Source organism: Panulirus ornatus, chromosome 19 (genome assembly GCF_036320965.1).
Source record: "Panulirus ornatus isolate Po-2019 chromosome 19, ASM3632096v1, whole genome shotgun sequence".
Classification (NCBI taxonomy): domain Eukaryota; kingdom Metazoa; phylum Arthropoda; class Malacostraca; order Decapoda; family Palinuridae; genus Panulirus; species Panulirus ornatus.
The window spans coordinates 57,743,581-57,770,957 of NC_092242.1; the positions used below are offsets into that span (position 1 = coordinate 57,743,581).

Here is a 27,377-nt window from a genome sequence, read left to right on the forward strand (position 1 = left end):
GAGAAGAGGATAGTGAAAGTAAGTGAGCTTGCAAAAAAGACTTGTGTAAAGAAATACCTGGAGAAATTGATTATATATTGGCAAAAGGTGAGAGTAAATGAAGCTAGGTGAGTGGTTGAGAATGGGAGGTAGTTGAAACAATAGGGTTATGGATCCATAGGAAAGAAAAAGGATAAATATGTTGCAGTAAACCGGGCCTTAACCATGTTCGACCAATCTACTGCAATGCTTTACCAAGCTTCAGCTGGACATATTCAAAACCTGCACAAAGAAGGCCCTAGACTGTGTGGTCTTTGACTGCCAGAAAGCCTTCAACATGGTTGTTCATTGGAGGTTGATTAATTAGGTGTACTGATCTGTTATCAAGACTGAACCCCTTACTGAAGAAGTCATTCCCAATGCCAGTCATGGGAAGTACTCTTGGTAATGTTGATAGTTTGTTTCAAAAATTTTGATCAGGCTTGCAGTATTTCTCCAGAGACTTTTGTAATCTTTCTTTGAGTATGTTGTTGATACCTGCATGACAAATAAAAAGTATTTTGTAGTTGATACTAACATGGACCTCATCTACAGTGTCAGGCAAGCAATCTACTCGAACCCCTCAAAAGCAAAATTTCTTGTGGTTGGAAGGGTTCCTGGTATAGGCCTCCTCCAGCTAACTTTGGATGATAACATCACAAACCATCATAACCTTATCCTCATTTTCCTCAACATCATCCAGAGCCTGAAACAATTTGCTGTCATTAGTGGTCACAACAACATATCTCAAAGGGGCTTAGCACCTTTCCACACTACTTGAAAAGGCCAATTTACCTGTGTAGGAGAAAGAGGGTGCATTAACACTCCCAACTCTGCTCCTTGATGGCAACTCTCCCTTCTGCACATGGCAACAGGCTTTCAGTGATACCCAGAAGGATGTTTGCTCTGTAGATTAGAACATTTATTTTATCAACAGCTGTAGCCAGCTTTTTCTCCAGTATCTATTTGTTTTTGCACAACTTGCAAATTAGAGGTTCATTAAGATTAACGAAACACTGAGTGCCAGATTTCCCACTACACACCAAATAAATGCTGTGCTGCTGACATATTGAAAGAATTGAAAACTATACTCATGAAATGAAGACTTATTTTTGAAAATGCTGACAACACAGTTTAACCCTTTTGTTGCACTTTCTATTCATGTAGTTAATACTGCATGAAAAAAAATACCTTACAGAGTTTCTATCTATTATATATTATTGAAGACAATACCTAAGATTTGAGTATGCTTTCTTCCATATTGGTGTGGAAGGGTGTTGAGTGATTTTTTTCGAGGTGACATTATGCATATACCTAAATACATTACTCATGGCATGCCTTTCTTATCAGGCAAGATTTTACACATTCCCTTCGTATCATTTAAATGTTTTTACATGCATATATTTTCTATATTTTATGTGCATTATAGGTATGTAGTAGTTGGTAGGCAGCCAACGACCAGGGAGGTATATCAGTATCACCCACCTAAGTATCTGGAGGGTTAGCAACAGCTGTGTAGTGAGCCAGCCCTTGAGTGGTGCCAAGTTGCACTCCTCTGACCCACGTAGTTGTCTTTTCTTTCTGCCTGACCCACAAGTGGATTACTGGCATTCTGTCCACAAACAAACAATCTCTCCTTGTCATGAATAACACTTGACAACTCTTAACTTGCACTCATTCTTTGCAATTCAAAGATTTTCCTCCAGAGAGCACTATATGCTAGCCCTGCCGTTTGACAAAATAGTGGGGGCATTAGATAATAGTAGGTAGGAACATTTAGGCAGGAGCATTATGTAGAGACACTAGGTTAAAGTAGTTGGTAGGAACATTAGGAAGTCACATTAGTCAGTAGGAACATTAGTTAGGAGCCTCTGTAAACACGAAGAAGGAGCACTGGAGTTTCACTAGATATCGAGATTCTGTTGCCATGGCCACCCCAGTTGGGAACATGCATCAGAGATATAGATCAGTGTGCATTATATTATGTATTTATCTATCATTTACACAACCAAAATGTAATTTACATGAAAAATGAAAGGTAACCTTATTTTCCCTAAAGATATAATGATAATTCAAGTAAATTTGTTTGTTTTATTCTAACATTGACTCCGGTAATCAATGTTAAATTTGGCATTCCCACCATGATAATGTATTTACACTTTCTTTTAGTTTTATGGGTGACTATATGGCATTATGTTATTTTCAGCTGTGCTTTTAGGTTGTTAGTGCCATCTGTGGATAAGATAATGAATCATACATCAGCTAGGAATTTATGATGATCCACAAAATACCAAAGTCACAATTTTGCCTCACTACTATATAGGGCCGTGATTGTGGCTCTGAGCAGTGAAAGAGTTAAAAGCTGAATGATTAATAGAGGAGTTCAAATGTTGGGGTGTCATGAGTGTAAATTTCCCTCTACATACTATACAAACATAATTACCAACATTATTTTGTTTTAATTTTATTATCTTCTTTTCAGGAGTACAGTCGTGAGGCTTGTGTTAGGACCCATGAGTGTGGTCACTTATGTGGAGGTCTTAAAGGGGAGTCTACATGTTTGCCATGCCTCCATGGATGTTCCAGTACTCCTTCATTAAAACAAGATGCTGATGACATGTGTATGATATGCTTTTCTGAAGCATTGTCTGCTGCACCTGCCATTCAGGTAAAATCAGGCTTTGTTAACATGAACCAATAGTAGATAACTTGTCTGTTATTATAGATTCTATTTCCAGTTACAAGAATTTGATGAGGAGCATGATGCTTCTCATTTCATTTGATGAGGAGTATACAGCATCTCATTACATGTGAGAAGGAGCATGCAGCCTCTCATTTTATTTCATGAACAGCATATGGCTTTCATTACACTCATAAAATCCTCATCCCATGTTTTAATGCATTGTGAGTACTTGTTTTTCCCATCCCAATAGGAGGGAAATATGTTGGTTCTGCTGTTTCTTTTTTATACTTTTCCTTGGTATTCATTTTCTTATTTCATTTAATTTCACTATACAACAATCAACACCTTAGCCTTACATTAGTGAAGTAACATGTAAGGATAAGGTCAAACACATCTTTATTAAAGGCCAGTGATGACAATGGGAGTTTTGAAGATGAGTTTTTTGGAAGATGAGGATGTAGTGAAGATGGCTTTTGACCAGACCTTTAAGGGTTTGGTGTAAGGCCCATGATGCTGAAAGTGAAATAAAGATGCATTTGTCAATTAAATTGAGTTTTGTGTATCAGGTTTAGTGAATATGGAACATTTGCTCTCCACACCACAGACATGAACATGTAATGTGTAAGTAAAGTAAATGCCTTCAGAATGTTCACTGGCATCAGCTTTGAATAAGAAAATAATCCCTCGATGTTTTCAAAAAACAAAATAATTGCTCCACTCTAAATGGTGCCTAACCTGCTTGGTCACCACTCTTTCAGAAGGAAATACGAAAATTCAAAACACACGAAGAAGGGTACTCAGAACAATAAACAGCCGCCTAGCATCCACAAACATTCAGGTGACAACCTGCACAACAAAATAAAGATACTTTTAGTGTAATTCTACCTCATCATTCTGGGCACCCAGTTCTGTGCAACATCACTGACCCACTCCCATCCAAGCCACATCATAATCACCCACCAGTCTTCATGTGTAAATAAATTTCTCATCCCAGCCTCACAATTCAGCCACTTGTATTCACACTACATTGCCAAGACACGTTCACACCAAAATGACTTAGCAGATGCTCCCTGAACCCAGTCTTCAACATCATTTAGAGAGACATACACCCATATTAAGCACATTCCCTAGACTAAAATGAGTTACACTTTCGTGACTGTACTCTGGACACTGCTTATATCTTTAGCATTACAAACATCAACTCACCATGTCAAAGATCCTCTTGTGCCCCTTATCAAAGGCAGTAAACACTCCTCAGCTGGCTTTCACTTTCCCAGCTATGACAAACATGCACACTTCAAAACCTGCTGATCCCAACTGGTGCATTTGGATGACTTTTCAAGTTCAGCGGAAACTTCATATATCTATTTGTATAGTTACCTTTCCTTTTTTTTTGCCCCTCCTGTTTTTTAACTTTTCAAAAGAAGGAATGGAGAAGGGGGAAAAGTGAGGATATTCCCTCTAAGGCTCACTTGTCTGTTCTTAACGCTACCTCGCTGACATGGGATATAGTATCAGTGGCCATGGAGGTGGAATGCCTGCACAAGGGGTAGATTGTTAAACTCCAGTTGCCTGAGGATGTCATAAAGACAATTGATTATCAGAAACTTTCCCACTTAACTCCCAATTGACTTAGTAGAGGACAGTGCTTCTGTCACCTGGGCCAGGGGAAATGTGGTTGGTGTGAGTAGGGTGTATCAGTTTATTGCCCCCTGTAGACAAAGGACAATATTTTGATGAGTTTTTCATTCCTGTCCATTTGGAATGCTGTATCAAGATATCAACGTTTTTTGATATTTTTCTGCAGTTGGGGGCATAGGAATTTGCAGTGTGACTTTATTGCCAAATGTGGCTTTTGCAGTGGACACCATGACTCAGCTTTGTGCAGATAGAAGATTGGCTAGTGGGAAAGGGTTCCTCCCAAGTGTCTCAGTTGTGGAGGAACTTACATTTCATGACAACTGCCATGCCCCAAGAGACCACCTATAGCCATCTCAGCCAGTAAACAGCAATAAGGTCATCCAGGCTACAAAGCCAGTTGTAGTTTGTGACACTGACTTTCCATGATTAGGAACAAATATTTCTGGTAGTACACAACACATTGACAGTAATGTAGTGATTTTAGAACCGAAGCATGCTGTAGCTAGAGGTCAGTCGAGCCTTTTGGAAAGGGAACTAGATGCTCTTTTCCATTGCACTTAGGTCATAGTAAACTTCAAGAGAGAGTTGATAAAAGTGAAGTTGGGTTCATAACCTATATAAAAAAAGATCCAAGTAGTAAATGCATGAGTTGGAAAGATGAAGACTCAAACAGATAAGTAAATTGGAAAGTTAGAGAAACAGATAAGTAAATTGGAAAGTTAGAGACTTGTCTGTGAACTTATGAGTACATTGAAGGATAAGGACATTTAGGTATATTAATCACATATGGTATGAAATAATGCCGAAGAATTGTAATGGTAATGACCATGATAGTAATTTTACATAAGGAACCAGCCTTTAATGTTGGATTAGGATAATACTTTGGATTCTGTTGGTACAGTAATGGGTTCTTAAGTTAACGACATAGAATGTTAATAGTAATAGTGATCTGCATATGTTGGACTGATTGGAAATGGATAGGCTGATATTATAGCAGAAGAATGAAATTGGAATGGCATATATTTCATATACCTAATCACACAGGAAAATTACAGAATATTGTGCAACGGAAATTAAAGGGAAGAAAGTATTGGAAAGAGGAGATAGTAATGAAAATGATAAGAGTAGAGTGTAGTATGATGAACTGTATAGAGGTGTAGGATCTCATACGTACAGAAAGAAGAGGTAGAAGAATATCACTGTGGATAGATTTCAGAAGGATGTAACATACTGTCTGGGTTTTGATTGAAGGGGATGATCCAATGAATAATGCTGTGAGGTTAATTGAACAGATTAATGATGTTACATTATCTTTGGAAATACATGTAATATTCTTTCTTTATGCCTACATGTGTGAAGCTAGTTAAAACTAGTAATATTGTAATGCAGGCACCTCACTGTGTTGTGGATGAGGTCCTTTTCTTCATGAGAATAAGATTTTGAAATAAGAATCTTAGGTAATTTTGAGATATGGTCTCTTGTAAATGCTTGTGTACATTACTGTACCTAAGCATTACAGAAGTTTTTTTTTTGTATCTTTTGCCATTTCATGCAGGGCACCTTATCCACCTACACTGTCATTGCCCATTTACCTTACATGTTGTATATATATATTTATATTTCTGTTCACCCAGTGCACTAAAAAACACTTAAGTTTTTTAGACTCATAATCTCTACATATTTCCACCTCACTAATTCCTCATCCTTTAATATTTACACCAAACCATTCACTTCTTAGTGCAATATCCAAGTATGATTTTCTCACATCTCAGTGCACTGCCTTTCTCCTCACAGCTTGAGTGTGGTCATGTATTCCATGCTCATTGCTGCCGTACAGTGCTTACGAGACGTTGGCCTGGACCTCGTATCACCTTCACATTCTCACTTTGTCCCATCTGTAAGGTTAGTTGCTTTAAGAAATTTCATGTAATCTAAATGAACTTTTATAATGAAACATAAATTAATTCCATTAGTTTAGACGTATATGAATGGAGTTGGTGGGACAGTGATATAATGAGTGTTAACAGATAGGTATGGAAAGGAGAGATTGCTTGATGTGAAAATCTGATTACTTCTTGGTGAAGAGGAGAATGAAATTAGATGATGGGTTTAGGGAAAGAGGAGATGACATACATTTGAGAAATGTGGCACAAGTGAGGAAGCTTAGAATAGTGACCAGTGTATAGAGATGTAGATAGTGGCTAAAGATGAGGTGCATGAGGGCTGGAGGAGGGTATTTATAATGCCCTGGTATAAAAGGAAGTGGGACAAAATGATTATTTGGATTATAGTGGTATGAGATGGAACAGAAGAATGAGTAAAGGGAACAGAAGAATGAGTCAAGCAGGGGAATGGTCATCCTTCTCAAAGGCTCAGGGTGGGGTGTCTGAATGTGTAAAAGTTACCAAGATGAGAAGAAAGGAGAATGATAGATATTATGTTTGAGGAAAGGAGCCCAGATGTTCTGGCTCTGAGTGAAACAAAGCTCAGGGGGTAAAGGGGAAGAATGTTTGGGAGTAGCACTTCTGCTGAAGCAGGAGTTATCAGAGTGTGTGAAAGATTGTTGGGAATTGAGCTCCAGACTGATGTGGGTTAAAATGAAAGGTATTGCAAGAGATGCTTTATTAGTGCTTATGCACCTGGTCATGAGAAGAAAGACCATGAGAGGCAAGTGTTTTGGGAGCAGCTGAGTGAGTACATAGCAGCTTTGATGCAAAATTTAAATGTGAAGGTGAGTAATGTAGCAAATGAGGGTATGATTGGGGAGTATGGGGTATCCATCAGTATGAATGGAAATGGTGAACAGCTTGTGGAGTTCTGTGCTGAAATAGTGCTGGTGATTATGAATACCTTGTTTAAAAAGAACGGACACAAGTGTATGTACGTGAGTGGGAAAGATGGTCAGCGGGATTAGTGGATTACATACTAATTGATAAGCTAGCTGAAGAGAGACTTTTGGTTGTGAATGTCCTGATAAGGGCGGTTTTGTGGGATATCTGATCATTACATTGTGGAAGGAAGAGTAAAGATTTGTAGAACCTTTTGGAAAAGAGTAAACATAAAGAATGGTGAAAGTAAGAGAACTTGGAAAAGAGAATTGTGTTAATAAATACCAGGAGAGATTGAGCTTAGAATGGTAAAAGGTGAGAGTAGATGAAGCTAGAGGAGCGAGTAAGAAATGGGAAGTATTTAGGGAAGCAGTGCAGGAATGTGTGAAAGGAGCATGTGATATTAATGAAATGGGAAGTGGACAGGTTGGAAATGGTAGCAAGTAGTATGATGACAAAGTAAAGTTGTTAGTGAAAGAGAAGAGTGGTAAATGGGTGGTATTTAGAGGGAAGAAGTGCAAATGATTGAAAATGTACAAGAGAAATTGGCAGGAGGTCAAGAGGAAGGTGCATTGGTTAAAGAAGAAGGCATGTGAGAATTAGGGTGAAAAAATATCAGTAAACTTTTGGGAGAATAGATGTTTGGAAGGAGTTTAAGACTGTGCAGAAAACATGAGAACATCAATGAAGTGGGCAAATGGGGAAGGAGATGGAATGAGTATTTTGAAGGACTGTTGAATGTGTTTGATAATAGGATGGCATATTTAGGGTGTTTGGATGATTTGTGAATTGTTTGTTGAAGAGAGAAGAGGAGGTGAAAATCATGCATAAAATGAAATTGGCAAGGTGGCTGGAGTGGATTTGTGTTGCAGTTGAATTCACTAGGAAAGAGGGGTAGACTGTGTTGTAGAATGGTTAGTTAGGATTTTCATTGTATGTATGATCATGATGAGGTGCCTGAGGACTGGCAGAATGCATGTATAGTGCCAGTGTATAAAGGCTAGGAAACAAAGGTGAAAGTTAAAACTTCAGAGATATAAGTTTGTTGAGTTTTCTTGGTAAGTTGTTTGGGAGAGTAGTGATTGAGAGGGTGAAGGCATGTATAAAGCAACAGATTTGGGAGGAACAGTTTGTATCCAGAAGTGATAGAGAATGTATGGATCAGGTGTTTGCATTAAAGAATTGGTGAGAAATACTTAGAGAAACAGAAAGATTTGCATGTGGCATTTATGGATATGAAGAAAACATATAATGGAGTTGATAGAGATGCTTGTGGGAAGTTGTAAGTATATGTGGTGTGGGAGGAAAGCTATTAGATGTAGTGAGAAGTTATTTTCAGGGGTGTAAGGCATGCTTACGGGTAGGAAGAGAGTAGAGTAAGTGGATCCAAGTGAAGGCTTATCTACAGCAATGGTGTTTGATGTCACCGTGGTTGCTAATTTCTTTTTGGGTGAGATGGTGAGGGAGGTAAATTCAAGAGTCTTGGATAGAGAGGTGAGTATGTGATCTGTAGGGGATGAGAGGGTTGTGAAGTGAGTCAGTTTTTTTTTGCTGATGACACAGCACTGGTGACAGGTTTGAGTGAGAAACTGCTGTTAGTGAGTGAGTTTGGAAGAATGTGTGAAAGGAGGAAGTTGTGAGTAGATGTTAATAAAAGTATGGATATTAGGTTTAGCAGGGTAGAGGGACAGGTTAGTTGAGATGTGAGTTTGAATGGAAAAAAATGGAGAAAGTACTAGTATATTAGATGTCTGGGAACATTGAAGAAATGTGTGGAAAGAAGCATTGTTATCATGGAGGATGAAAATGGGTATGTTTGAGGGTACAGTAGTCCCAAGAATGTTGTATGGATGAGAGGAATGAGCAGTAGTTGAGGATGTGAAGAGAAGGGTGGATGTGTTGGAAATGAAACTTTTGAGGACAATATGTGAGTGAGGTGGTTGGATCGAGTAAACAACAAAAAGGTAAGAGAGAGTTATAGTATTAAAAATAATGTGGTTGAGACAATCAAAGAGGGTTTGGATACATGCAGAGAATGAGTAAGGAGAGGATGACAAAGAGAATATGTGTGTCAGAATTGGCGGGGACAAGAAGAGGGAAACCAGCTGGAGATGGAAAGATGGAGTGGAAAGGATTTTGAGTGATCATGGCCTGAACACACTGGAGGGTGAAAGGCTTGCATGGGATAGAGTGAATTGGAGCAATGTAGGTGTACAGGGGTCAGTGTGCTGTCAGTGGACTAAACCAAGGCATGTGAAGCAGCCACAGGTGGGTGACACCATATTGAAAAGTCTGCGGGGCTTGGTGTGGATAAGGGGCTGCAACTTCAATTCACTGTACATGACTGCTAGAGAATGGATGTTAGCGAATGTGGCCTTTCTTTTTCCATTCCTGGTGCTAATGCAGGAAACAGCAATTAAGTATGAACAAATTTCTCTTGATTCAACATATCTAGTAAGGTGTTTAGGACTGTAGTGATGGAGAGGCCGCTGTCATGCAGGGAGCAGCTCTGTAGAGGGGAGCAGTGTTGTTCCAGGAGGGGTAGAGTTGTGTGGACCAGGTGCTTGCTTTGAAGAATGTATGTAAATACCAGGAGAAAGAGAAAGCCTTGTCTGTGGCATCTATAGATGTGGAGAAAGAGCATGGTAAGGTTTACAGAGATGCCTAATAGAAGGTGCTTTGGATATGTGGGGTAAAAGAAAGAGCTGACCGGGATGGGCTGAAATAGGGGAAGAAAGAGTAACAGGGAGAATCTGTGTATTGGAAACAAACGAATTGAGGGGGGAAGGATAGACCAAAAAGGAAATGTAAAGCTTCAGTAAAGGTTTTAGGGTTATTATGGCTTGAACACTCAGAAGGAAGAAGATTATGCATAGGACAGAAAGAATTAGAATGATGTGGTTTTTGGGATGATGTGTTGTACATCTGTTGAACCAGGGAGCATAAAGTGGTGAGGATAAACTGTGGAGTAATCTGTAAGGCTTGGCTTGGATGTGGATGGCAGACCATGGGTTTAGTACATTATACATGACAGCTAGAGACTAAATGTTTGCATATGAGGCTAATGTTGTCTGTTCTTGTTGCTTCCTGTCAAGCTGGGAAAGGCAGTCAGATGTAGAAAGATCTCAATGGTGTTTTGTACTTAGAATATCACCATATTCAAATTATTGTTAATTATCAGAAGTTAAGTGTCTAACATGAGATCAGAGAGATCAGATAGACAGATCAGTGTATCAGTTGAAGATTCATATGTCCCAAATTGTACTTTTTTCAGGTACGTATGAGTCATACGGTCCTTACAGAGCTTTTAGCCCCAATCTCAGCCCTATTTGAGGATGTTCGCCGCAAGGCTCTAATGCGACTAGAGTATGAGGGTCTTCACCGAGCAGAAGCCATAACTACCCCTGGTGCACGCTACTACAACAGTCCTGCAGCCTACGCTATGGATCGTTATGCTTACTATGTCTGTTTCAAGTGCAACAAGGTAATTCTGTGTTACTACTTTAAACTCAATTACAGAATTTTTAAATGTCACGTAACAGTCCATTATTTAAACTTTCAAGTTTATCAGTTGATTGATTTGAATCTACATAAGGAAACAATATAAGCCATATGTTTGTAGTTTGATCACTCCATCATTGTTCTTTTGAACAATAGGTTGACTATTTTCAGCAACAGGTAATCTCTACTTGATTTAGTCTTGTTTAACAATGCTGTATATTTTTTTCAGTAGTTAAGATATTAGAGAGCTGATTTGGTTTAAAGTATTACTTTGTCAGGTTTAACAAAGTTGGTCAGCATAGTTCATTACTGTTTTAGGCAATGAATTTGTAATGGAAGAAGGCCAAATAGTGGAAAGTATAGAACCCTGAATTGAAGAGTTGAAATGATGACAAGAATCAATAAAATGAAAGTAAATAACAATCTGAGAAGAAACATAAAAATATTTAAGAGAATGTTGAGCTACAGTAATATGGAAGGAAGTGAGTGAAAATAGAAGAGAGGTATAAGCAAGGATTGAGAGTATGTTTGACAAATTTGGGAGAATATTGATAACAAATGATAAACAGAGTAGAGAACAAAAACCTTATACTTCTTACCACCAACACCTGTGCACCCATAAGCACACCACTCAGTGCCCTTACCACCACTGCCATCACACAGCACAAATTTTGTAAATATTTTACAGCATTATTACTGTAAAATAATACAATAGCAGTGCAAAGCAGTTATGTAAACAACTTAATGATAATTTTAGGGTAGTTTGGGGGTCATCATGAAATTTGACTTTGAAGTGCATCTCAGTTTATACAGTAGAGGTCTGCGGGAAAAGGTAGTTCACTTAATGTAGACTGTCTTAACACTGCACTTTCTGAAAAAGTATCAGTTGTACTACATTAATTGGGGATTGTCTGTATGTTGAATGCTCATACCCACTTGTTAAGTTTAACACTATTTATAATGAAACATTGTTATTGTGTCAGAGGAAACAAAATTTATGTAGATAATGGTTAAGGGGTATTTTGATCTTTTTTATTACCTAACATTAGTTGAAAAATTCTTAAGACTGTGTAGTAGTTAGTTGGTTTCTTGACTGTATTCTTGTGTGATTATGAACTCCCAAAACAATACATTTCCATAGAGTTGATTATTTTTTTTAGTGCATTTGATCTAATTCTATGCATTTTGTCAAATGAATTTACTAATCTAGACATTATTGGCACAACAGGCATATTATGGTGGTGAAGCCCGCTGTGATGTAGAGGCTGGCCTAGGTGATGAGTATGATCCCAGGGAATTGGTATGTGGAGCATGTTCAGATGTCTCACGTGCCCAGATGTGTCCAAAACATGGCACAGATTTCTTGGAATATAAGTGTCGGTACTGCTGCTCAGTGGCAGTTTTCTTTTGCTTTGGTACCACTCACTTTTGCAATGCTTGCCATGATGATTTCCAGAGGGTCACAAACATCCCCAAGGCTGAGTTGCCACACTGTCCAGCAGGTATGTGAATTTTTCTTTCCATTGTATGAGGCAGTGACTTATTGAGTTGGTTGACAACACTTTAATGTATTTCTCTTTTTTCAGTGTGAATATAGATTTATAGAAAAGGTTTCCTCCATATAACTTCCTTTCTTTTGTTGTTTATTCTCATTCTTTAACCTCATTCATGTTACAGCCGTGATGAGTAGTCTTGCAAGCATTCTTATTTGTAAAGAATCATATGTATTTCATTCATGTACAAATTCCATGCAAGTTAGAGTTTGCATGCAAAATTCCAAGGCATTTGTTGCAGACACAGATTTAGAGTTATGCACTTTATTTCTGCTTGTATTTTACAATTAAAGATAACACAGTAATATAATTTTTAGCATCTCTGTTTTTTTCTTCCATCTTTATATCATTTGCTCATTTCCCATTCCCACAAATAATCAGGGCCTATGAGATGGGGGATGCAGTGGGTATATTGTATCCGGGCCCAGGGGTCCAAAAGAGGGATCAGGAAATTTCCTGGGATCTTAGAAAAATTTTGCATATATTGAAGATTAGCATTCACATTTTATGTGAGCCTGCTTAGTTAGAATATTCTTAAAGCACTTGGCATAAAACTGTAGTGGATAAAAACAGGATGACTAATGGAGAAGGGAAGGGGACCTGAAAGAAACATTGTACCCTGTGATAAAATTCCTCTCAGAGGCCCTGCCTACAATTATCTGCCTGTCATCTGTAATCTTATTTTGATTTCTTCTTTTAATCTTTTGGAACCTCTTCAGTAGTTTCTGCAGATTTCAACCTGAATCATACAGGATGACAATCATCTACTTGTATCACCATCTGTAATATCTACCTCCTTCTAGCTTTTACATAATTCATCTCACCTATTCATTATATCAGCTATAGCAATTCTGGATACTCCTTAACTGGAAATAAGAGGGATACAAAGTTCACCTACTCCTCTATTACTTTTCTAGTTTAACCCATAAAGATTTCAATTAGTTTTACTTTCCATCCTCAAAATTTACATTTTTCAAGTTGCTTTAGCCATACAATTTCAAAAATGACCACCTGACAGTGAAAAGAAAAAACTTCAGAGGTATATGTTGTCAACTACTTTCACTCTAAAATGTTTATAGGTTTTATAGATGTTTCATTCCAGTGTACTAAAGTGTGAGAGTGAGGCCTGACTGTCAAGGAAGTTGCCACTGGGCATAGTTTATCATTTATTTTACTTACACCAAAAAATTTATTAACAATTATTTTTATGTTATGTATATTATACTGTGTTGTAAATGGAAATGGTGAATGTGCTGAAGAAGGACTGGTGATTGGGAATACCTGGTTTAAAAAGCGAGATATACATAAGTATATGTATGTAAGTAGGAGAGATGGCCAGAGAGCGTTATTGGATTACGTGTTAATTGAGAGGCGCGCGAAAGAGGGACTTTTGGATGTTAATGTGCTGAGAGGTGCAACTGGAGGGATGTCTGATCATTATCTTGTGGAGGCTAAGGTGAAGATTTGTATGGGTTTTCAGAAAAGAAGAGTGAATGTTGGGGTGAGGAGGGTGGTGAGAGTAAGTGAGCTTGGGAAGGAGACTTGTGTGAGGAAGCACCAGGAGAGACTGAGTACAGAATGGAAAAAGGTGAGAACAATGGAAGTAAGGGGAGTGGGGGAGGAATGGGATGTATTTAGGGAATCAGTGATGGAGTGCGTAAAAGATGCTTGTGGCATGAGAAGCATGGGAGGTGGGTTGATTAGAAAGGGTAGTGAGTGGTGGGATGAAAAAGTAAGATTATTAGTGAAAGAGAAGAGAGAGGCATTTGGACGATTTTTGCAGGGAAAAAATGCAATTGAGTGGGAGATGTATAAAAGAAAGAGACAGGAGGTCAAGAGAAAGGTGCAAGAGGTGAAAAAGAGGGCAAATGAGAGTTGGGGTGAGAGAGTATCATTAAATTTTAGGGAGAATAAAAAGATGTTCTGGAAGGAGGTAAGTAAAAATAAATAATAATATTATACTGTATTGTAAATCTTTTTTTATTAACATCATTGTGATTTATTGATATTTTTTCAACATAGCTAAACTGTGATATAAAATTAACAGCCTCACCAGTTAGACATTGTGCTGTCAAGATCAAGTGGGCACTGGCAGCATTGCCTCCACTTGTGCTAGAAAATTTTCTGCCTCGTCTTGGTCAGCTTTCAATGCTGAATGAGCCTTTGTCCATAAAATCACTCTCCACTTGATTTGAAGACAGATTATCATCATCAAATAATTCAGGATCATCTGTTTGATCCTCTAAATTTATCCAAATGGTGCTCAATTTTCCTCCTTGAAAACTCATGAGAATATGCTCTCATTGGCATGGTTAGAGGATGACTACATGGAGATGTTATCTTGCACTGCTACCTTAGCCATCACCCAAGCTTAACATGCAGCCTTGAAATACAGATGTGAGGCTTAATGCATAAAAATCTACTTAAAGGTATCATTAAGCTTGAATAGATATCTATTCAGAGATGTTAGTAGTTAATGTTCACTCTGTTACAAATATCCAGACGGTTCATCATGACTGACTTCTTCCATTTACTGTATATTTTTGAGTAACTAGCAATCTTCAATGACTGTTGACAGTGTTTTTGGCCAGAATATCCTTCATATATGATCTGTCGATCTATCTCTGTCTCTGTCTGTATCTGTAATGACCATTCCCTCAAGGAACTCCCATCCTGAGGGTGGCCACAGCAAAAAGTCTCTACTTATGCCTGTCCTTACCCCCCCCCCCGCACTTAAACTATTCCAGGCATACTTCCACCATTTCTCTTCCTCTAGTACTCCTCCCCTCTAGTTCCCTATGTCACACCAACCCCTTTAATCATGCTATCATACACTTGGAAACACCACATCTTGCATTCTTTCCACTTGCCCAATCCACCTTAAGATATTGCTTTTCACCCACTTTACCAGTCCACAATTCATACCCTTTATATTCCATGCTGTACCACATCTCATACACCCCTTCATTTCTTTCTTCATTCTGTCTAGTCATACCACATGCTATCCTCAAATAGCTCATTTCCACAGCCTGGATTCTTGACTTCTGTGGCTCATTCCTTGTCCATGTTTTGGCTGCATAGGTCAGGGTTGGGAGGACTGTGGTGTCCCTTAATTCTTTCATTTCCATACTTACACCTCTCCCCTTCATTATTCTTTTAAAGAACCCAATGACTCATCTACCATCTACTGCTATCTCCTGTACCTGTCCCTCCATGTCACCAAACTTACCAAGGACAGCTCCTAAATACTTAAATTCTCTCACCTCTTCCAGTCTTTCTACCCCATCTCTATTAATCAGTTTACTACACTTTCATCTTTCGCTCTTTAGGGTTTTACAAAATCTCTACTTTCATTAAACAACTTTACTCATACTTGCTTTTGCCTTCAATTGCATATGCTTACACACATCATTAAACACACTTGCAACCTTGTGCATCTCTTTATTCTCAGCAAACAACACAGTATCATCCCCAAACAAGCTTGTTTCTAGCCACTCTACCTACCACCACTCCTCATCTCTCCACCCCCTTTCCTTAGTTTTGCTTTCAGCTTTCTTGTCAATGCATCACATAACCCTGCCATATCATGGACACCAAAACTTTTGTTCAACTCGCTATTCACTCTTACACATGCTTTTGCTACTCTATAGAAGGCTTCCACACCATCAAACAGTTGTTTATCTTCCCTATATATCCTTAACTTATCCCATGAAGCATTCCACTTGACTTTCATATGCTTTCTTCAGATCTATGAAAGCTGCATACAGCTTCTTACCTTTTGCTATTTACTTTTCCAGTCATGATTACCCATGCAGTTAAGGATAGTTATATTTTCACTAAAATACAGGTGAGGTATGTTCACTCATGTCACTAATAGAAATATGAGATAAATTATATCTGATATTATACATCTCATATAACAGTTGACCTCAGTTTTTCAGAGCCCTAAGAATGCTGAAGTGACTGAGAGACAGAGATGCTTACTAAAGGAGTGATAAAACTCAGATACGAAAAGATTAAACTAAGTACAATTCCATAGATTATATCAGTTGATACAAATCCTTCTGTTTCTCTAAGTATATACAGGTTATACCTCTCTAATCTGGCATTCTCTGGTCCAATAACTTTCATGGTCCAGCATGTTTTGAATCTGCTGCCGCTAGTTTATGGATCTACCACCAGGGCAGCGCTAAGGCACCAAAATCTGTATACATTGCAGCCGAGCTAATTGATAGTGCTGTTAATTTCATATATTCATTTTTTAGCTGAAGATGAAAGTTAGAAAAGTTTAAAGTTTTGGAAAACTTTGAAAGGTGTCAGAAGTACAGAATTAGACAGCGCACTTATAAAAGTGGTTTAAGATCCCATTTAATGAAGGTGTAAGCTTTTCTGGGAAGATGCTTATCGAGCAAGCCAAAGTATTCAATAGAGAACTAAAGCTAGATTATGACTACATAAGTTTAAGTCGACACATGGAATTTCAGTATATAGTGTATGCGGTGAAAAGCGTATTGTAAGGTTGTATTAAAAGATGAAAAACGTCAGTTCTCTGTTAAACAACCAACAGCAGTATGTACAGAGCAAGAGAGAGTGCATGAGCTAACTGCCTGGCTGAGACTGACGGAACGTGGGCTGGCTGCCTTGACGATAACAGTAAAACAACAATAGTAACGAGGCGACCAAAGCCGACAATCAACCTGTGGTTGTTAGTTACATTAACTACACGTCACAAAGCAGTGACAAAGTTTGTAGATGAATTTGCACAGTTAGTGGCAGCAGAAATCTTAGCCCCAGACCAAGTGTATAATGCTGGTGAATCTGCCCTGCGTTGGCTTTGTATGCCACAAAAAAAAAGTGAGGATATTCCCTCCGGAGCTCAATCCTCTGTTCTTAATGCTGCCTCGTTGACATGGGAAGTGGCGAATGTTTATGATGAAATTGATAAAAAAAAATGTACATAAGCATAACACATGTAAGTGATAGGGATACATTCCTAAACATTGGCCAACCCACTAACAGTGGTTAAAACAGTTACTGAGCTTTCTTTCATACATTTCCATTGAAACTGATTATACCCCAGTGTAACTGTGTGAACCACGGATATTTCTGAATCATAGAATGCCAGATAATAGAGGTTCTCCCTGTATGTATGATTATTAAATCACTTAAGATATTCATAAAAAACTGCATTTAGCATTTTTAAGACATGACAAGGATTATTTTGATGAAACTAGGAAAAATATAGAGAAATAGAGTAACATCCCTCCATTTTGGTTTTGTTCTTTGACTAGGTCCCCGAGCTCAGCAGATGGAGGGTGAGGAGTGTCCTCTTCATGTCCAGCATCCGCCCACTGGAGAAGAATTTGCTCTTGGCTGTGGAGTTTGTCGGAATGCTCATACATTCTAATTTACCTCAGAGTTTACTTCAATTTTAACATAAGTTATTTATGCTAGTATGTACAGTATAGTTATACTTTGCTGTATATTTGTTAATGAACTGTTTACATAGTATTGGTTTAAGGCTCAGGAAAATAATAGTGCAGAATTATAGGGAGGTATTAATTTACAGAATGTATCATAGAAAGTATTGTGTTAATATGAAATGTGCAATTTGTCTATAATTTTTGGCTATTTTTACGTCACCTTGCACGAGGCAGGAAATGGCATAAGATGAATAGTATATACTTTTGAAAATGCTACATCCTTTATACCCTCCATCTGTAGTCAGATTATTTTTTAATCTGAGATTATTTTTAAAGGTTTACATATCACAAGAATATTAAAATTTCTGTATAGTTGTTTTTAGATCAAGATATTTAGTTTATACACTGAATAGATTATGTGTGTTCTTTTAGATATGTATATTTTCATCTTTACCTCAAGCATATTTTATTTATTTTTTCAGAATTAGTTTTCTTAATCTTTTATAGATACAACTTACTAAGGAGCAACAGGTTGGATTATAATGTCTGCATTGAAAGACAGAGTATACAAATACTAAACATGGGTTTCTTTCGAAGAGAATATGGCCCGTGAGCAGGGGAAACAACAGAGCCACACTGTTTTGTGAATGATAAGACCATATCCCATAATAATCTGAAGGTAAGACTGCCATCTGCCTCAAAGGATAGGACCACCTTGCACAAAGCACTGCTTGTCAGTGTCTCTCATACTGATGAATACTTGCTTTGGAAATCCGAAGGTCAAATATATCTGAACAAGTCAGCCCACATCCAGCTGTGTGTTCAATTCAGCATTATCTGTAGCAGTAGTGGTTAGCGTTGCTAACTGTGATACATTCTCAGGCTGCCTAGGGTTAAGTCCATACAGGTTCAAATCCTGGTCACAGCAGTCATTCCTCAGACAACCCAGCTGTTTGTCCTCTCCTGTGGGCTGGTCAATAAATTGGTGAAATGGGTACCTAGCTTATGGATGGAAAAACTTGGAGGATGTGAAATGTTTTTGGATACCTGGGTGTGGACATGGCAGCAAATGGAACCATAGAAGCAGAAGTAAGTCTTCGGGTGGGGGAGGGTGCAAAAGTTCTGGGAACACTGACGAACTTGTAGAAAGAGAGATTCATGTGAGAGAGCAAGAATGGGTATGTTTGAAGGTATAGTAGTCCTAACAGTATTAAGTAGCTCCAAGGCATGGGTTATAGATATGGCTGTGCTGAGGAGGGTGGATGAGCTGGCATTGAAATGTTTAAGGACAATATGTGGAGTGTGGTGGTTTGAACGAGTAAGTCATGAAAAGGCAGGAGAGAGGTGTGGCAATAAAAAGTGTGGTTGAGAGAGCTGAAGAGGGTGTGATGAAATGTGGTATTCTGTATGGAGGAGGGTAGATGTGCTGGAATTGAAATGTTTGAGGACAGCATATGCTGTGAGGTGGTTTAAGTAAGTCATGAAAATGTAAGAGAGATGTGTTCATAAAAAGAATGTGGTTGAGAGAGCCGAAGAGAGTGTGCTGAAATTGTTTGGACTTGTGGAGAGAATGAATAAGGAAAGGTTGACTGACAAGATGTTTCAGAAGTGAAGGGTACAAGGAGAACAGGGAAACCAGATTGGAGATGGGAGGATGGAGTGAAAAGGATTTTGAGCAATCGGGCCTGAACTTGCAGGAGGTGAAAGGCATTCATGGAATAGAGTGAATTGGAACAGTGTGGTATGCTAGGATCAGTGTACCATCAATGGACCGAGCTAGGGCATGTGAAACATCCAGAGTAAACCATGGAAAGGGAGTGGTGATCAGGTGTAGGGGAAAAGAAGAGTGTATATATCTTTTTTTTTCTTTTCTTTCATGCATTTGTGCTATTTTCTATGGGGTTAGGTGATGTAGGGAATGGATAAAGGGAAGCAAATTGGAGGGGGAAGGATTGAGTGAAAAAGATTTTGAGCAGTCGGTGGCTTGAACACACAGGAGGGTGAGAGACATGCAAGGAATAGAGTGAATGGGAACGATGTGGTATTCTGGAGTCAATGTGCTGTCACTTGACCAAACCAGGGCATGTGAAATGTTTGGAGTAAACCATGGAAAGGTCTGTGGGGCCTGGATGTGGATAGGGAGCTGTGGTTTCAATGCATTACACATGACAGCAAGAGACAGAGTGAATGTGGCCTTTTTTTTTCTGTTTTCCTGGCATTACCTCACTGAAGCAGGGGGTACTGCTTCAACTTTGCTTTCATCTTTGCTCCTAAGAATTTACTGTACCTTGAAACATAGACACCTTAACAGCAGTTACCACCCAAAAAAAGCATACACTAAGAGACCTGCTGTGGTGTTTTAAAACAAAGAAAAGTGACAGTTGTACAACTTTGCATCATAGGTGTTTTGTATGACCAGCCAAACTAAGAGATTTACCCCTCCAGGAGACATAAGTGTTACTTTCCTTAAATAATGTTACTTAGCACAGAGGAAAGCCAGAATATGTTCCAAGCAGCAGAGCTGTATAGCTCAGTATGCATTTTAGCTTGATGGAGGTGCTTTTGATATGATAGCAAGGTTTGCTTCCCTTGGGTACAGAGGAGGTTGTTTCTCTTCCCAACCTCATCCTATGTAGAGAAAAGCCAGCACATACTATCCTCATCAGCATAAACAAGGTGAATAGCACATTCACTAGCCTGACACAGTTACGTACAGAGATTTCTGGTAAAGCAATTAAGGTTCTGTGTTTTATGTAATCATTCTTAGAATGTTAGATGGCATGGCCTCTCACTTCTTTAAATGCTTCTTCACTAGAAATAGATCTGGCAGAGCTAAAAGCCCAGTTAACACATCTATGCTCAGACCTAACCTTTTTGCTCTCAAGAGTCCCAGTGCAGCTGAGTAGTGTAATTATCTGAATTGCTGACTCTAGTGTACTGCATTAGGCTGTTTCTTTGTGGGCTGACATTGTGCAGCCTTACAACAATCCATCCTTTCTTTATTTGGTTTTACATGAGTTCAACTTCATTTGAATGTAGTACCACAGGTATGACTGATATTGTAGTTTGGTCCGTGTTTTTTGAAGGGATTTCCTTTGACAAGACTGCAAATGGACTTTTACGTTCTTATGGGAAACTGCTTCCTCAATCTTTCTGACAGTGTCCATTCCCACCCTCACAGTAGAATTAGTCCTTTCACTTCTGACTTATTGAGCTACCGTAGCCCAAGTTTCAGCTGGTTAAAATTGTTAAAACATTTTAAAGTCAGAACACCAAATTTTTTTGAGGAGCACCAACCTCATCTTACTGATTAAAAAAAAAATTTCAATTATTCTACATGGGACTTGGTTTAGATTTTAAGATAAGACAGAGACATTAGTACACTACCTTGGAGATATGCAGTATTTTATGACAGAATTTTAGATGCAAAGAGACATTTTGTATTACCTTTTTAACGATGCAATATAAGCTACCAGGATTGATTTTTTTCAAGAGTATATCTGTTGGTTATATTCAAGTCCAGACTTTAGCTTTTTTGGATTTTCAGGACAAACTTATCTATTGCTTATGGAATTTCCCAGGTATCTCTTCCTAACCATTTTTTTTTTTTATTTCAAGATTGAGAGTTTCCCCACTGTCCTCCAATTGGCTATGCTCATATCACTTACTGTTTGAATCAGTTTGGAATAAATGTGTCCTGAATTAATGAAAAGATTTTTCTATATATATAGCAGAGGCCAGTTACCAAGTCTCCATATGTTCTTTGTCACCATGCTGCTATTTACCATCGTAAGTGTTGTTGGGGTTCCATAAGAACAAGTTGGCTGTGTTATCACTTTGGATTTGTGAAGCAAGTGTTCATCTGCAGAAAGAATGGTGGTGATTAATGGTTCATGCAAGATGATCATGTCCATAGGGGTTTTTATCTGATGATTTTTAGTAAATTTTTCCATGTTATCATCAAAGACAGTGAGGTTCTTTTATTTCCTTTAGCCAGTGGCCTTCCATGTGGGAAGAAATAGTTTTCATGGGTTCGAAACTCATTTTTATTGTAAATAAGATTTTATATATTCTCACCAAAGCAGCATATCACTTCCATCATATTCAAGACAATTGTGTCCATTCTGTATCATGATGTGTGAGGAAAGTGTAATTTCTCTCTGGGTCCGTTGTCGCATGAGCTAACGAGAATCCTCCATCCCTCTCATCCCATTTCTGGTGGGCTTTTGCACCACACCCATCGTCAGTCACCCAAACGGTGGTTACGGCACTAGATCGTTTGAAATCATCTGGCCAATCAGATGTCCCCACCCAAGCGATGACGTCAACATTCCTCCAGCTGCTCAGCCACTAGAAAGATAAAGAGTGAAGTCAGTGCAATTGGAAAGTGCATTCATACGTATGCCTTCGAGGGCCTTGTAAACAACGCCATCTGTGTGTGAACGATGTACTATAGAAATGACCACCACAGAAAATGGCAAAGGTACCATTGCAGAAAGTGGGCTTAATTTTAGGGATAATAACTTTTCTTGAAAAGGTAGTTGGGATAACGAAATTCTTAGAATAGAAAGCTTTATTTGTGTATTACCCAACAAATTTACATATTGTTTATTGCGAACATAGTTGTTATATTTCGTATCCACTACTTTTTTTTTAATGATTTACAAACCTTATCCACACTATATTATTTTGGTTCTTTCCCCTTTGCTTTTATCTTAGCGATTTTGAGCTTTCGAGTGGAAAGGAATATTATAAAAATGTAATCAATTAGATAAAAGAATAAAACGTTAATCTTCAATACAGTAATTACCAAGCGTTTGTGCATGCTGTACTTGAACATTATCATGGAATGATGTGCATTTTTGTACTCAAAATATTTAGTATGGTGTGAATTACCCCTCATGCGCAACTTCTTTGAAGATTTACATGCTATTTTGTCATATTGTAAAGCTAAACACACAAAAAAGTAAAAATACCATACAATAATGAGAGTGATATACGGTGTAACGTATTTACCGAGTAGTGATTATGATTAATTTTCCAAAAGAGGGAACGGAGAAGGGGGCCAGGTGAGGATATTCCCTCAAAGGCCTAGTCCTCTGTTCTTAACGCTACCTCGCTAACACGGGAAGTGGCGAATAGTTTGAAAGAAAAGAATATATATATATATATATATATATATATATATATATATATATATATATATATATATATATATATAGGACTGCAAAGCCGAAGATTTAAGTCACTGCTGACACAGTGATACGTCCACATTTACGAACAACCAAACAACCATGTTGTACCTGCCGTTAAACAAGTAGTGGAAGTAAAGACGAATTTTCGTATACCGCGCTGGTCTCTGACATTTATAGATGCAAATGTAAAAAGGCAGGCAAAAGATTTTTCTTGTCTTATTATTGAAACATACGACAAGTGCCATTGGAAGCCACGATTTGAAAGTTGTGTGGAATTATTAACGTGGCAGACGACATGCGCGCGCGCCGGTGTCGCACTCTGTCGTTGTGCGTCTCAACTAAAAGTGATTTAATTTTTTTTTTTCCTATGTGGACTGTTACCACATGTCACTAGTGACGTTAGGCGAGATGTGTGGAAGTTTAGGCATCTACTACCTCAGTAGCTCACCAACCGCGTTGGGGTCACACAACATTTCATATAGTTCGCTGGTCTACTACCTCCACACACGTCGGAAACCTTAGACTTTTTTCTCTGCTCAAGATTGTCTCCTGGACCATATGATAAGGTACGGTTATATTATTTACCACGTACGAGTTGTGATTTTTTTTTTAAATGTGGAAAATTAGGTTAGTTTTTCCATGTTTATGTATGCTGATCCCAGGCTCAAAGCAACACCTTTCCCCCTCGTTACTAATAACTCATTTGGTTGTTTTGTATGCTATGGTTTTATTTAACTTTTTGTGGACAGTGTGGAGATATGATCTTGTTTCTTGTAGTTCATATCGAGCGTGGTCTTTAAAGAGAATGTAGTAGATGTATCTTACGATTTATTTGTTTTTTGGTGTGTGGAGGGTAAAGGCCATCACGTCAAAGTACATCCAATCGAAAAAAAATTATTGCCGTCTACAGGTATTAAAGATAATTGTGAGGCCACATTAAGCTCTCACTAATGCATGTGGTCCATGAAACATATTGTTATACCCATTTAGTTATTATACCCATTTTTTTTTTTCTTTACATAGTGCAGCGGGTATGAATCAGTAGGTAACGTATATGCATTTATCTGTGTCCTATTTTCACGTTAAATTTTCGTAACTTTGCATTCACAGTTATTATGTTGCACAGATTTTACATTGTCGTAAATCCATGATAACGGGAGGCCCTGGATTTAAATAACGTGATTGGTATATATTTTTTTTTTTTTTCCTCCTTCCTTCCCTTGACTAGAATGGTAGATTTGTACGGGTTGTAGATTTGAGTATCTTGTGTAGCTTAGGTGTGATGTCTAGGATGGATTTCTGTTAATATGAAATTGTTATGGTATGAATGTTTTGGGGGAAGAATGGCGAATCTAATGAGAACCAGGTGATGTAAAAAGGTGTAGGAGGAGCTGGTCTAGAGTATTACTTTGTTTTTCGTATGTCATATGGGAATTTCGGGACGAGAAAAGTTACAAGGATCTAGGCTCAGTTTGTATATATATATAATCATGGTCAGGAGGTAATCTTTTTGATAGTGGTTCACTTTCAGAGCTTATTGTCCCAACTATTATGAGGCAGCATTCAGAATGCAGGAAATGCTCTCCTAGACACCCTAAAGGCTTAACATTTTCCATGAAGTGTGGAGGAGCCACAAACAGACTCGGATTAGGGCCCCCAAAAGGTTATGGTCCACCATCTACCAGGCTTAAGATCATTGAAGAATAGTAAGGTCTAATGCCTCACAACTTAACTGTGATGCTTCATAACGGTAGTTACTGTATCTGACCCAGTTAAAAAAAAAAAAAATTAATGACACTGCATCTGCAGTAGTTGAGAGTTGAGAGATTAAGGGGTTTTAGATATGTAGAATACCTGACACTAGTTCTGTTATGGAGAATTGTCTGTCTTCCTTGCTCCTTGAGAAGTACAGGGATGGCCAGTTAGTGGATGATACTGTCATTCTTGTGAGAAGCAGACATTGGTATTATGATGTTTGGATAGGAGCACCCGAGTGCCTTTTTCGCGGTTAATTGCACCTTTAGTGGTCTTGTTTGGCCTTAGGTGTTGATAATTCTAGTCTAAGTAGCACCTTTAAAGGGAATTACCTTGACAACACTTGCCTTCAGTGATAGAGAAGATAGTCCCCCTTTGAGTCTGGATTAGCTTAAGAACTTCATTCTTAGACTTAAAGGGTCAGGTTGAGGTTGACTCCCTTATCACCTCCGTTCCCCCATCAGGTGAAACCTTCATATGCTATTAACTCCATAGTCAGGGGCTTAGACAGGATGTTGAAAAGACATATAACTAGTAGATGTTACTTTATGCTTTGCTTTTTTTTTTTTTTTCATGGTTGGACTGGCACAGAAAGAGTGTATTCTAAGCTTGTTCATTTGATTTTTCCCTGCTTGGAAAGAAAAGTTAAGAAGGCCAGTTCTGCAGAGTGTGAGCCCCTCTGTTGGCAGTTGTGCAGTTAGTTTGGAAAAGTTAATATTATTATGGGCATGATCTCCCTCCTTTGTTGGTATGCAAGTTTGGGAACAAATGGTAACCCAACTGATGTCTTTTTGGAATGTCAGCTCTTTTTTTTTTTTTTTTTTTTAAATCTGGTGTGATAGTGCCTTTTTTAAAAAGGATTGTCAGAAGCCATATACTTTTTCTTGCTAAGCAGTTTCTCATTCGAGACATTTCAGATTATTACCAGTTTCAGGTAAGATCCAGTTTCCCATTAAAGACATTTCATTTCATTACCACTTTAAAGTAAGATCCACAATTTTACTTTATGGGAGCAGATTTCTATTGACCACAAAAGTTTCCTTAGATTGCCAAGTAATCCGGCAGCTCAGTGTCATGGCAAGGCTACTAGCTATAGAGGGGCTTTTCCAGATTATATGAAGTCTTTCCTTTCTTTTTCTTTATGCCCGAGACTTAAAATCTTATCCTTAGTATTTGATTCACACTTGGATAACCATTCTCCTTAATCTGGGCCTGCTTACACTATGATTTATTATTTCATTAGCCATGGAGACATACAATAGAAATGTCCCTGAAAGCGTTTTGTTTTGGACACCAAGGACTTTTTCTCAGAAGTTTCTCATGGGATATCTTATTCTAGGTAGTAGTTTGGGCTTTATTCTACATGGTTTGTGTAGAAAAAGTTAAGAGCAGAAGTAATAACGCTCTTTCTTTAGATGTTTGGGTTCCATGAAAAAAACACTTGCTGTAGCCAAGACCTTTTCCATTCTTGTAAGGAGCATGCACTGCTTGGGCTAACATTCTATTGTGAATGGTGCACATGACAACGGAGTTCATCTAGATCCATTCTTTTTGGGTAGACCCGTAAGGAATCTCATTTTGCAGAATATTTTCTTGTCAATGATGTCTCCATCATTTGATAAGGACATTGGCCATGGGTGCTGTATGGGTTTGGAGCTGTGAAACTAGAAATATCAAATTTTTCCAAAATGTGAGTTGAATTCTTGAGATACAGTACTGATTTTTTTTTCTAGGTCGTTCACCTTGTTAGATCCAAGTAAGTTGTCTATGGTGTAAAGCTGTCAGTTTTAAATTTCTTCTTGGCCTATATCACATTGTTACTCTACTAGACTACCTCCATAGGAGTTAGATGCGTATCCATTTTTTTTTTTTTTTTTTTTTTTCATCTATTTTAAACACCCCCCCCCTTTTTTTTTTCTTCTTGAAAAATGGGAGTGCTAGAGTCACTTGCCTCATAATGTTCATGTGTCTATGCGGACAGTTTCTAATGGTTTGAAACCTTTTTTTTTTTTTTTTCATACTTTTTTTGGAGGGGGCATTTTAAAGGTCCATGTAAGTAATCTCAAAGAGCTTAGAATTTCACTGTAAGGATCAGGGTTTTTTTAAGCTTTTACAGGACCCCCCCCCCCCCCCCCCTCTTTTTTTTTTTTTTTTTTTTTTTTTTTTTTTTTTTTTTTTTTTTTTTAAGTAAACCTTTCTTTTCCTCACCTCTGATCATTTGTGTTGGGGTTGAATCTTAATGTTGTCTAGTTAAGAAAGGGCCCCCTCAGAACACGAGAATAGCATTACAGATTTTCGGAAATAGATACATTTGACTTGAATCCTGTTATATTGCCCATTTCAAGGACACCACTTACCTGAATTGTTTACTGTCCACTTACATCTTTGCCAATACTTTGAAATCTTTTCTGGAATGCCCAGGCTGTTTGAACCTTTCTTCGAAGGAAAGTCTTTGTTTTGATTCATGACTGGTTTATTGGCTCGTTTAAGCCTCTTTGCTAGAGCAATTTCAGCAAGGTGCTGACCAAAGCCATGGTTATGCAAGTTGTCATATTTTTCCTTTCAAAAAGCTTTTATCCTACCTTTCTCCTCCCTCTTGTTATGCTCATGTTAGCTCACAGAACAGTAGACCTGGCAAGAAAAGTGTTCAGAGAATCAAAAACTCTTTCTCCTAGTTGGTGTCCTGTGAGAAATTTTTAGTGCTTCACATCCTACCTTCCTTCATGAGAAACATCTCTTTTCTGATGGTAGTCGTCAGTGATATTCTGGTCACAGGAATC

At 38.2% G+C, this 27,377-nt stretch overlaps 1 protein-coding gene across 3 annotated transcripts in view; it reads left to right on the forward strand.

Annotated features, from left to right (window-relative positions):
- Positions 1-27,377, forward strand: part of hiw (MYC binding protein highwire) — a 443,394-nt gene that overhangs the window by 392,839 nt on the left and 23,178 nt on the right. For all 3 annotated transcript variants that reach the window (XM_071673952.1, XM_071673951.1, XM_071673953.1), the window contains exons 72-76: positions 2,501-2,686; positions 6,137-6,244; positions 10,445-10,654; positions 11,900-12,173; positions 17,516-23,408. In XM_071673952.1, the coding sequence (XP_071530053.1) occupies positions 2,501-2,686; positions 6,137-6,244; positions 10,445-10,654; positions 11,900-12,173; positions 17,516-17,631 (894 nt within the window). In that variant the 3' untranslated portion in view covers positions 17,632-23,408. The remainder of the gene's footprint in view (positions 1-2,500; positions 2,687-6,136; positions 6,245-10,444; positions 10,655-11,899; positions 12,174-17,515; positions 23,409-27,377) is intronic.